This window comes from Strigops habroptila, chromosome 1 (genome assembly GCF_004027225.2).
Source record: "Strigops habroptila isolate Jane chromosome 1, bStrHab1.2.pri, whole genome shotgun sequence".
Lineage (NCBI taxonomy): Eukaryota > Metazoa > Chordata > Aves > Psittaciformes > Psittacidae > Strigops > Strigops habroptila.
Genome location: NC_044277.2, coordinates 107,494,961 through 107,507,377, shown reverse-complemented (window position 1 = coordinate 107,507,377; position 12,417 = coordinate 107,494,961). Strand labels below are relative to the sequence as shown.

General features: G+C 35.3%; 1 protein-coding gene across 1 annotated transcript in view; it reads right to left on the bottom strand.

The window, feature by feature from the left end:
- Positions 1–800: 800 nt before the first annotated feature.
- Positions 801–12,417, bottom strand: part of WDR60 (WD repeat domain 60) — a 28,945-nt gene continuing 17,328 nt past the window's right edge. Inside the window, exons 13-24 of the mRNA XM_030496157.1 lie at positions 12,295–12,389; positions 11,843–11,972; positions 10,789–10,961; positions 10,045–10,207; positions 7,236–7,349; positions 6,116–6,177; positions 5,012–5,063; positions 4,081–4,141; positions 3,768–3,864; positions 3,362–3,493; positions 2,183–2,403; positions 801–1,055 (exon numbers count right to left, since the gene is read on the bottom strand). Of these exons, the coding sequence (XP_030352017.1) occupies positions 884–1,055; positions 2,183–2,403; positions 3,362–3,493; positions 3,768–3,864; positions 4,081–4,141; positions 5,012–5,063; positions 6,116–6,177; positions 7,236–7,349; positions 10,045–10,207; positions 10,789–10,961; positions 11,843–11,972; positions 12,295–12,389 (1,472 nt within the window). The 3' untranslated portion in view covers positions 801–883. The remainder of the gene's footprint in view (positions 1,056–2,182; positions 2,404–3,361; positions 3,494–3,767; positions 3,865–4,080; positions 4,142–5,011; positions 5,064–6,115; positions 6,178–7,235; positions 7,350–10,044; positions 10,208–10,788; positions 10,962–11,842; positions 11,973–12,294; positions 12,390–12,417) is intronic.

Genomic DNA, 12,417 nt, shown 5'->3' with positions numbered 1-12,417 from the left:
AATATATGTTCACTAAATTCTGAACACAGTTGTCCTTTTTTCCCCCCCTGAATCTGTGCTCATTTAATCACGGTTTTTCTCATGATCTCTAAATCAGAAGCTGTTAGGCCACAAAAGTTTAAGACATTTTCAGTGCTTGGTCTTTTACCACTAGTGTACAAAAGTATTGTATTATAGACAACTATCCTCTTCCTCACTACAAGAGCTTTGGAAGTTATTTGCAGGATTAAACAGGTTGGTATTTTCCGGTTTACACCAGAACTCACAAAGGATTTAGAATTTCAGTAAATCTCAAAAGCATGTTGTTTACAGTAGTTGGGTCAAACAGGTAGTGTACATATCAGGACAACTGGTGTTAGCCAGGTATTCCTTTTGCAAAGTTTCAGGTTCAAAATTGGAAATAAAATACCATGTAATGTAAATCTGTATTCTGATATGTCTGCATAAGGATTTTAGGTAGATAAAAGAAAGTATTACCAAGTGTTAGTAGGCCCAGACGTAGAAATCTCCATACATTCTGGTTGCCTATACAGAGGCACAACTTTATGCTCACCATAAAGGATTGCTATCATTTTCTTCAGAGCAGAATAATGAGAAACAGCCATGTAATTTATAGAAATATATTTTCAGTTTTTTTAAAAAATATATACATCTAGAGTACTTTCAGGAATGAAATACAGTTCATCTTTTTTATTACAATAATGCTAAATATGGTTGTTATTTGGTAAAATATATTGTTTTAGCTGAAGTATTGCATTGATACTCGTTAAAATATAAACAAGTTATATACAGATACAAAATTACATTACGAATCTTTTAATTGCAGTCAAAAATAATCTAATTATATTGCAATAATTTGTACACCCAGATAGGTGTCCTGTTTCTAGAAAGACTGCAGTAAAATCGAATGTAGTTTTTCAGATTCCTCAGGCTGAAGTAATGCCCACTTCTTCTTTACACACTGAATGTCTATCTCTCCAGACTCTTGGGCCAGCACAATGCCTAACAATCCATTTGTTTTTTCTGGTTCTCCCAGTAGAGCCATAGTTACAACACTGAAAGAAAAAGAATAGGAGAGTAGTTTTTAATTGAGGTGAAATTAATAGAAATTGGTGCTTTCAAATGTGGTTTTAGCAGGTTACTTATCAATAACTACATGATTCCTTTTTTCTGCTCATCACAGTGTAATATTCCTCACTATTTCAATACCCAGCATGTTCCTTAGCTTTCCACCAGTTGCAATCATTTAATGTAAATATAACAGGCAATTCTTCCCCTGTTCACAGATTCCAGCATCTATTTCTAATCATGACTTAAAAGTTATTTCAAGCTTGTAAAAATGAACTATGTTTTATGGTATTTTGTAGTACAGTGTAACAACTTTTTAAATTATATTATTTTCTCCCAAAACTAGCAGCACTTTGCTATAGTTTACAAGGCTAGAAGGAAAACCTTTAGTCAGAGGGATATTCACTAAGACTAACTTAAGTCTAAGGAAGACAGAGTCTCCCAGTAGGGTTCCCAGCAGGGAGAAAACAGAATCCTCATGACTGTAATTCAGAAAGCTTAAATTAAACTGCTTTTCTGCATCAGTCTATAGAAGACCCAGGTCTCTACACTGACTACAGGAACAGTATTGCGAGACTACCCTGATGTTACTCTTGGTGAATATATGCTAGCCATGAATATTGTTTACTTTGTGACAATGAACACAATGTATTTCTTTATATTGGTAACCATATTAAATATACGCATTTTAAAATGTTGTCCAACATCTTGCCTGTTTTAGGCGTTGATCCTGATCCAGTAAAGCTGTCTTTGACCTTAAACATTCAAGTGATTTTAGTGGGAACAAAATTTTTCACTTCATATAAACAGCAACTGCTCCATGTACAGACATCTGTTCCAACTAATATTAGTATAAATAGAAATCAGGTATAGTGTTATTATTTCTCCTTAATCTCTATATAATAAATAAATAAGGATAAACTAAAATTTAGCTCACTATAGTCTCTTTCCACACCTCCAAAGTTTAAAAAAAGATACAGTTGGAAAAGTAAATTCTAATGAACATTTAATATCAAGCAAAAAAAAAAAAACCAAAACAAAACCATCCAAACTCTAACCAAAATGTAGATGATATTAATATTTTGTTGAAAAGAGAGTAATATAATGTACTTACTTCTGTGGAATAGCCTGCTTTGCCACAGGCAACAAATCATTTTCCAGAAGATCCCAAATGTAAATATTAGATGATGCGTCCAGGACAAAAAACACAGCAGGTCTTGTTAAAGCCCACTGCAGGGCAATAATTGGTTGACCATTTGTGCTGTCGTTCCATTGCATGAGGGGATACTCTGATGTCATTTGGTGTAATCGAATACTTCCATCTGAACAGCCAACCTATATTGTAGTCAAAAAGAAAACTGCAATTTAATTCTTGAGAATTAAACCTAAATCCAAAGACAGGCAGACATCACTGCTTCCAGGCATTTTCTTATAACCTTTGTCTTGCCTAGTGTAACATTTACAAGTTTGCTCTAATACAGGTACAAAAGAAACTATTCTATGAAAACAGAATATAACTTATTACCCTCAGCCACCTGTACATCCACACTGATAAAAGAAAGTTCTGACTGCACAAAGGTGACACAAAACATCTGCAGTGTAGCCAAGCACGTTCAATTCATGCCTTAGGCAATCCCAATGAAATCATGCAAATCATAGCAAATTTAGAAATAAAGCTTTTTTAGGAGAGGATTGAGTACAAATGTATGCAAAGATAAGCAGATGGAAAACTCTACCAAAGTTAGATTCAACTTGCATTGAAGCAACTTTCACAAGGGAGACAAATAAAAACAGCTGGTGTGCCAATATGAACTGCTGGAGGCATATTCCAACACACCTGACCACAGGGTACGCTTCTATGAAGCGTATGCCTGATGTGGAGGAAAGGAAAGCAGGGAATGCCCAGAGCTGCCCCAAAGACCTTTATTTTACAGCAATATAGATATTTTTGTCTCCAAAACTATTATTATATGTCTCAATAAGAGACATCCAATGACTGAGAAACAGCTGAGGCTTCATTAACAGCAGAAGACATGCTTGTAATGCTGAATTTCAGTAAAAACAAAGGGTAAGTTATAAGGCTGAAGTAAGACTGCCATTTGTTTCCGTGAGCCAGATGGTCTACCTTTTACACAAGCAAAGTTTGAGCACCAGGACACAAGATTTGCTATCACAGATTGGAATTAACGAGGTAAATCAACTATCACATCTAGTTAAATACATCAAATTAGAAATCCTCCCTCAGCAAGTAATTAAAAAATGGAACTTGCATTATAATAAAATATCTTCATACCAAAAAGAGTGGCTTTCCAAAAGGGAAGAAATCGATTGCATTGATGCTTATTGATCTCAGTCCGCTTTCCTTGGGTTTGAATAGCTTTGGAAAAACTTTTAAATCATGTCTTGTACCATGGCCTACCAATCCCTGTGAACAACATGAAGAAAGCAAATTAAACAAAACAAAATTTGCATTATCAGTATTACAAGAAGTTGTTCAATAATTCACAGAGCAGCCACCTTAAAAGATCTTTAATAGCTAACAAATGTTAATAGCGAATAGATTTTAATAGCAGTCTCAAAATATAAATTTTATATACAGTCCACTGATAAAATTCCAAGGAAATGGGAGAGTGTCCAAAGAAAAACCAAAACCAAACCAAACCAAACACCAATGAGATGAACTTCAACAGATTACTCACAATGTTTGTTCCGACAATGAAATTATTAGGATTAGAAGACAGAAATTTAATAGTCAGTGCCTGAGGCATTCTCTGGCGCACATCCTTTGGGAAGAGGCTAGGAAAAATAAAAAAGATTGCATAAATACAGGAAGTTGTCTCCCAAAGCTATGTCAGTACACAGAGAAACTCTTGATCTAAAATGTCTATGACTAGCTCTAGGAGGAAGCATTTACTAAAAACCCCTAAACAATTAATGAAAATATTGTTAAATATATCCTACATTAGTTCTATGAGATACACATGCGAAATCTAAATGCCCCTGTTTTCTTACCTGTTATTCAAGTCCATACTTGAGCTATGTACTAACTTCACTTTTCCTCCAGGAACTAAACCTAAAATTATATAAAATAATTATTTAAACTGATTGCAGTAAGTGCTATCATCAAATCAAAACCTAAACTAATAAATAAAATTGTATTTCATAATTGTTTAATGTAGATAGAGCTTTTGATATGTAAGAATCCTACATCACTGATAACTACGTACATCAGAATTCAAATCTGAAGAGTTGTAATCTGACAGAAATCAAAGAAAGAGGACAGATAAATGGAAACATGATTTGGTTTAGTTTTATAGTATACATATAACATCCTGTAATAGCATTCTATAAAACCCAATTCAATGATGAAAATGCACATTTATGTCACTTGAATCTTTGACAATGAATTCTAATAATAAGAAACTGTAATAATGCTTCCACATAAAGTTGGTCTATGTTACTTGTTACTGGAGAGTAAAATTAATAATTCAAATCCTTCAAACAGAAGAATTTTTTGAAGAGGGGGAAAAAAAAAGTCTGAATTTGTTCAAAGAATAAAAAATGTAATTTTCTTCATTCACATAACACAGGAGGAACTGAATAGACTTCACTCTACTTTTTTCATGAAAACATTTTCTCACATTAAGTACCTTACCCAAAAGAGAGATCTCAGGACAATTATCAAATGGAGATACAGGCAATAACAAAAGCATTATAACAGATTTGATTAGAACTAAAGAACAGGAGGGCCAAGGACATAAAAATCTCATAATCTTTGACCAATAACCCCAAATATGACATATGTCCAACTAGAATGAATCTTTTCCTCATAAAATTTGGCCTTCATCTAAACTGTTTTTTGCCATCACTGACTCTTCCTCTCTTCTAGCTTCATAATCTCATAACTCAAACACTTTATTTACCTCTAATGTACATTACTCACCTAAATCAGTTTGTGAACCAGCTAAATCCACTTTTTGTAATTCAACAACTACCTGAAAAGTCAATATTTCACATTAATAAGCAGTAAATATTTACCAAATTTCAACGTTTTTAACTGTTGTAATAATGTATGACATAAATCTGAAGGAACACTTAGATGGGCAGGTCTAACACTGCAATGATTACAGGTAGATTCTTTATCCCCTGTCAATGTCTGCAATGCTACGAATAGCTTCAAATGCCTGCTGGAAGTTCCCTGCTGGAAAACAGAATACGGGAGACTACATTCTATACCTAATCACTAGTTGGCATCTTATGTGGTTTGGTTGGTCATGAAAAAACACACTAAACCCCCAAATAAGGAATTGTAACACACTTCCTGTGCTTTTCATGGAACATAAAGGGTGGATCATTTGGCCTGAATCTGTTGCTACTGAAGACACTTAGAGCTTTAAGAGACTTAACTAATGATAGAGAAGGGAAATACTTCTATCCCCCTATTATTCACTGAGCCATTCAGTTCCTCAAGCAAGATCAATTCAGATGCAAACAACAGATTCAGCAGCTGGGCCAGAGCTCCATCAGAAGATGACTGCAAACTTTTGATAGAAAGAAGAGTTGTCATGACAGTAATTAAGAGCAACAGACCTGATGCTTTCCTGACCATTATATTATAGGCAAGGTAATCTTATCCACAGATTTTCATGTTTTGCCTCTTGAATATTTATTTTACATAAATTATGAATGTAATTTCTCACACACATTCAGTACAGTCTCCGACACCACTATGATTCAAATAACAAAGTGGGTGTGTGAAAGAAGACCGAGGTCCCTTTACTGAATTAATAGAAATATGTGAACCTATTCCTATGAAGTAGAACTACTGATTGCCTGTTGTCATGAATTCATGTACCTGTTAATAGTTTTGCCTAAGGATAACATCATGGCATTAGGGAGTCAGGTCAAAAATTTTGAGGTTTGTATTGCTGTACTTTTCAGGGAGGAAATTCTCATCACAAATCCTAGATTTGGGTTGCTGTACTTAAAGAAATATTTTATTATTCCAACAGATGATATTCTCTCTTTTCATACATGTATTACTTACCCATATATTGAGGATTCCGTTTTCATCCATTGAAGCTATCTGAAATGGAGGCCCTGACATTTCTATGGAAAGAAGAGTAACAATTTATATTCATACACTGACCTTCATCCTGAACAGTATCAAAGGATTTGAAACATTTCCTAGTCTAATACATTCTCTGAAATGTCTGTGATCCTCTTAGGTGCATAAAAAGGAAGAATGTCCTAATTACACCAAAGAAGAAATTAAATTAATTAAACTTTCTTTCCTGAGAGGTTGGTCAAACACTGGAACAGGCTTCCTAGAGAGGTGGTTGATGCCCCATGCCTGTCAGTGTTTAAGAGACATTTGGATAATACCCTTAACAACATGCTTTAACTTTTGGTCAGCCCTCAAGTGGTCAGGCAGTTGTACTAGATGATCATTATAGGTCCCCTCCAACTGAAATATTCTATTCCGTATCTCTGTCTACCCTAGTATGTTCAGTTTGTTCTACCAGAAATACAGATGATCTCTGTCTGCATTTTTAAAACTGTCAGGATTCTCCATGGACTTTGGAACAGAACGTAGAGTGCAATAGATGAAATCTTGTAAAACCTGCAATATGCAGCACATTTCTTTAGAATGCCACAGATTTCAAAGTAAAAATCTGCAATGGAAGTAATAATGTCTCCTCTAGCACACTAGGGGCACCAGAATTTCTTTTCAAAGGTTATAAAAAAAGTAATAAAAAAAAATTAGGCAAAAGGCTTTTTTAGTGCTTTCAGATAGACGTGCTTTCAGATATAAGCAAGTTGCTCCACTGATTCAGATAGAGCTTTTTCAGACATTATAGAAGCACTAAGACTTCTCTAAAGGCAGTTTTGGACTGATAACTTGTTTTATCATGGAAAGAGCAAAATATTATCTTGAAAATATACATTATAACAAGCATGTACCCACGTCTGACATGAAGCTGCATTGAATGAACATTACATAAAAATGAGAGCAGAAAATAAACATGAATGTCATATTCAACCGATACTACAGACAACTGAAGAGTCAGAACAGAATTATAAGATGGATTTTGGCTATATTTGTTTCACTAGATAGCTGAACAAAGACTCAGATGTACTGATGCTTTGAAAACCAGCTTACATACCGTCCTGGTAAGAGAGGCTTGAGAGTCCATAATTGTGATCAGTGCAGAGAGAGGTTGAGACAGGTTCCACTGTTAGTATAGAAGAGGTGTGGTTTACTGAGTTTAGAATGCCATCTGTAATTAAGGATAATGAAAGTTAAACACAGTATTATTTCCAACAAAACCAAAACCCTGATCACTTCTCAGCTTATGTGAGAATGATTACAACGAAAGAATAGCAAATAATAAACTTAAGAATTACGTTTACAAAGCCTCAAACATGAAAAGAATTATGCCAATTTCAAGCTCCATAAACAGAGGTAGAAATAAATCACTGCTTACTACAGAAAAGATAAAATTGAAGAAAAAAAATCACTCTTAAGAGAAAGTAACTACCCTGAATCAAACAATCTACCACAAGAAAGTGTGTATTTACCCTTTAATAACATTTTTAAATGTATATGTGGAGCAATTTCAATGTGCATTCTTTGTCAGATACTCTTGATCTCCAGACTTGCGCTGTGCACTGAACTTAATCCCATTTAAGACTAAAAGCATAAAGCTTCCTAAGTATACAGCATTAAAACCTGCTTGATTATATATGCAACTGCATGAAACTGTATACACACATTTGACTACTAGCCCATTGTGCAACACAAGACCAAGCATCCTTGGTCTACTGAAAAAATTAAGCCTAAACAGCTAACTAATGTTTACTTTTATATGGCTACTGCAATTAGATACACTTGTGAACAAAAGAGGATTTTCTGCATGTGTGTGGTGTGTTTTTAAAGAAACATAATCGTATTTCAGTGTAAGTTAAATGGTAGCACCTGCACACAAGAAAAGGAAAAATACATAAAGGACTTATTTCGCAATAATAAATTTATTTTCAAAAATATTGCTATGCTTTGTTTGTCACTTTAGGATACAATACAGCACCAAGAAAAATGGGTCCAATTTATAATTAAGACTGAGACAAATGCTGGTCTGTATACCTCATTCCCAATCTCTCAACATACAACTACGTACAATGAAAACAGCAATAAGATTAATGACTTGCTCCTCTATTGAACTGCAATCACAAACATTGGTAATAGATATAAAAATCCGTTCATTTCCATCAGATTCATAAAACTGTAAGAATCTCATACACCAATTAAAATGCACAGTGAAGTACTTCAGGTCGCATCTTCCAGTATGTCAGTTATATGCCCTAAATAAACTTCTGTCACTTTTGAATTCGTCATCCATGGATTATAAGAAAATTTACAAAAGCCTATGTTATTTTGATCGCACATTCAATGATCAGAGTGTAGAAAAAGCAAAATGCAATGATAAGAAAATGTCAAAGGATGAAAGGAGGTCACCTACAAGCGCTTTTGAAAAGTAAACTTTCTTCTGGCTTCCCAATATGTCCACAACACTAGGTTATATCTAAACAATGCAACAAATGAATTCCAAAACATGCAACAATGCAACAAATTAATTACTTTTTGTTGCTATGCTTCTCTGCCATTAAGAATGTGGAAAGAGCATGCTACAGCTGCCAACTGGCCCCGTTGCTAGAGATTTTGTTCATGTGACAAGCTGGATGACAGAAAAATGTACATCCGGGTTTTGCTCCAACACACTATTCATATTTTTAATAATTGGTATTTTTCCTAATATCCAATCAAAACCTCCCCCCTCTAGTGCAACTTCAGGCTATTTCCTCTAGTCCAATCGCTTGTTAGTTAGGAGAAGAGACCAACACCCACCTTGCCACAACCTCCTTTTGAGTAGTTGTAGAGAGTGATAAGGTCTCCCTTCAGACTCCTTTCCTGCAGGCTAAACAACCCCAGTTCCCTCAGCCATTTGTCATAAGACATGTGCTCTAGACTCTTCACCAGCTTCATTGCTCTTCTTTGGACATGCTGCCATCACCTCAAAGTTTTTCTTGCAGTGAGGAGCCCAGAACTGAACACAGTATTCAAGGTGCAGCCTCATCAGCGCCAAGTACAGGGGGCACAATCCCTTTCCTAGTCTTGCTAGCCACACTATTTCTGATACAAGCTAGGGTGCTATTGGCCTTCCTGGCCATCTGGGCGCAAGCTGGCTCACGTTCAGCTGGTTGTTGACCAACACCTCCAGGTCCTTTTCTGCCTGGCAGCTTTCCAGCCACTCTTCCCCAAGCCTGTAGCATTGCATGGGGTTGTTGTGGCCCAAGTGCAGGACCCAGCACTCAGCCTTGTTGAACCTCACACCACTGGCCACAGCCCATCAATCCATCCTGTCCAGATCCCACTGCAGAGCCTTCCTATCCTCCAGCAGATCAACACTCCTACCAAACCTGGTGTCATCTGCAAACTTACTGACTGCAAACTTACACTGCAATGTGTACACTTGGATACTTACCTTGCATGCAACCTTACAGAAACATCAAGAATTAAATGTCACTTTTAAGTGACATTTGAAAAACTTCAATTTGATTTTTTAAAATACATCTTAATTGTGTATTTTGATGTAGATAAAGAAATGTAGGTTATATTAAGGGAGATAACATGATGAAAATTGACTAAGCTAATGATTTTAGATGAGGTAGTAGTTGAGTAGTTCATTTTAATATTACAATGCTCCTTAGGTTCTGCATCTGGTCCACATCTATTCCTACTGCATGATGCATATTGAGCTGGATTACATTTCTCTAAAGCAATTACTGATTGGCAATTTTTACTACACTAAATATAATTTCTATACTGGCTGAACTAGGTTACTAAGAAAGAGTGTCCTTAGCAGAATTAGTTTCACTGCCCACAAAATGACTAATCAGAATGCATTAGATACTAACCAGTGGAAAATGTTGGAACTCTAAATGTCCAGTCAGTTTCATTGATCATGATGTGAGGATGCATTCTTGAGTCTTCACGGAGATCCCACACCAACAGTGAACCATCTACTGTTCCAGCAAAAACTAATGTTGTTTTACTGGGACTAAAGCAGCAACACATCACCTGTTAAGCAGTAAAAACCTCATGGCTGGTATTATGATAACGGCAAATTATTTGATAAGCCTGAAATCTTCTTTCTTCCTAGGCATGCAAATCCAGAAAAGACAGATTACATATATTTACAGCAGAAGGACAATTTATTTAAAAGGAAAGAAGGATAGAAGAATTTCAGTAGGCCTTCTCTTTCAAAGACCATTGTTGTGTAATTTGCATCTACTGCCACAAAGCTGAAAAGTGTGATGCAGCTGTATGATAGTGATAGGTAGAGAGAAGTTCTCACAACATCTAAACCAGAGTTTTACTTCTGTTCACTCTTTAACCATGAAATGGAGTCAAAATTAAAAAAAAAACAAACAAAAACCAAAAAAGCAAACAAAAAAATACCATGACCATCACTACATTCTAGTACTGGAGCACAAAATGGAATTAGAATAGTGTTTTGCTCACTAGGCTCAAATGTGTTTCTCAAAAGATGATCTATCCATCAGCAAAACGAGAAAACAAAATACATACCTGATACAAACATAAATACATAATAAAGCCTTTTATTCCATGGACAAATACACAATGTTATTAAAACATACCTCTGAGTCACATATTAAAACTTTCTGAGGACTGGAGGGCTGCCAGATGTTCCAAACACATATGATGCTCTTTCTGTTCAGTAAAGCAACACCTGGCTTTTTGGGTAATCCATGAACAGAAAGTAGTGTCTGCCTCTGAACTTGAGAGACATACAGACAGGATATTTTTCGGTCTAAACCATAAGAAAAAAAAAAGAAAAGCAATAAATAAAAAAGTAAACTCACTGCAGAAAAAAAAAAAGCACATTTAGCTGCTATAGCAACAACTAAAGAAGCTAACATGTAATTATGAAGAATATTTCTATTAACAGTGGGTTACTTTAGACACTGTAAAAGAAAAAGGAGGGACTAGAGAAGGAATCCAAAAAATTAGAAGTAAGTAGAAAGCAAAAAGGAAGAGAGTCAGAAAGTTAATAGAATAATTATTGTGGACATAAGCAACCCAATCTCATCTGACGTCAGTATATATATTCAAAATAAAGCTAAATCTCAAACAGGAAACAGCACAGGCCAGGCTTTTTCTGGTTCATCTTATGTGTTCATGTTAGAATACATATGGGTTTGTGTTATAATAGGTCTTCCTAAGATAATCACAGAAACTCTATTTTTCATTTTTCTTTTCATCTGAACTGCTACTGTTTATAGGGGGAAGATATAACTGCAGTTCAAAAATATCAGGCTATTTTCTCCCTGTTCAATAACCTGGCTTTATTTGCAGCTTGGCCCTACTGTCAGTATAAAGAGACTAAACAAAATCATACCCCTTGGGTGGCTCTTCAACAACAGGGGCAAGAATTACATCCAGGGCACCCCTGTATCATGGTAATTGCTGGCTATATTTCTGGTTTCACAGCAGCTAGGGTGCTCTGATGTTCCCTATGCGAAACCAATCTGAACAGAGCTACAGCAAGATTAGCGCAATTAAAAGTGGACTTTACATCATTTATATATCCTGTGCTGTTTGCACTTCAGTCATGACAAAGAGCATGGTACTTTGCATAAGGAAAAAGAATTCACACTGTATACTAAAAGGTGTAGAATAAAGTTCCCTTACCATGGAGGAATGGCTGGTTAGTATTTAACTGGAAACAGCTATCACTAACAGACAGACTGGTTTGTCGAGATCTTAGTTTCCACCTGGGTTGTGTTGCAACTTGATCTTCCTCTAGCAAAACAGCAATCACCTTTCAAACATAATTATATTTATAGAAATAAAAGGGTCATCTTATCTTTCAGCTTTGCTATTTGTAGCTTTCTAAATTATGTGGATTAATTTAATAAACCTTTATCAATTCTCTTGATAATTTCGTATCTTTGCAAATACAGCTTACAGAATAAAAGTTGTACAGCTCTGGTTCAATTTCTTTGCAGAGAGATAAATCTCCTTGATAACAAGTATTATTTAAGTAATTTATTTAAATTAGTCAGAACAAGTACTGTAAGTGATCTATCACACTATATACTTATGCATACAAGTCATATGGGATATTATGTACATAAGTGTACCTGGCAAGCAGACCGGAGGAAATTTGCTAATCTTTGTGAATCAATTTTTGGTGTTAGAGCTCTGTTCACTGACATATCCTGGATGTTTATGGGACCTAAGAAAAAACAAACCCCAAAAGCTTC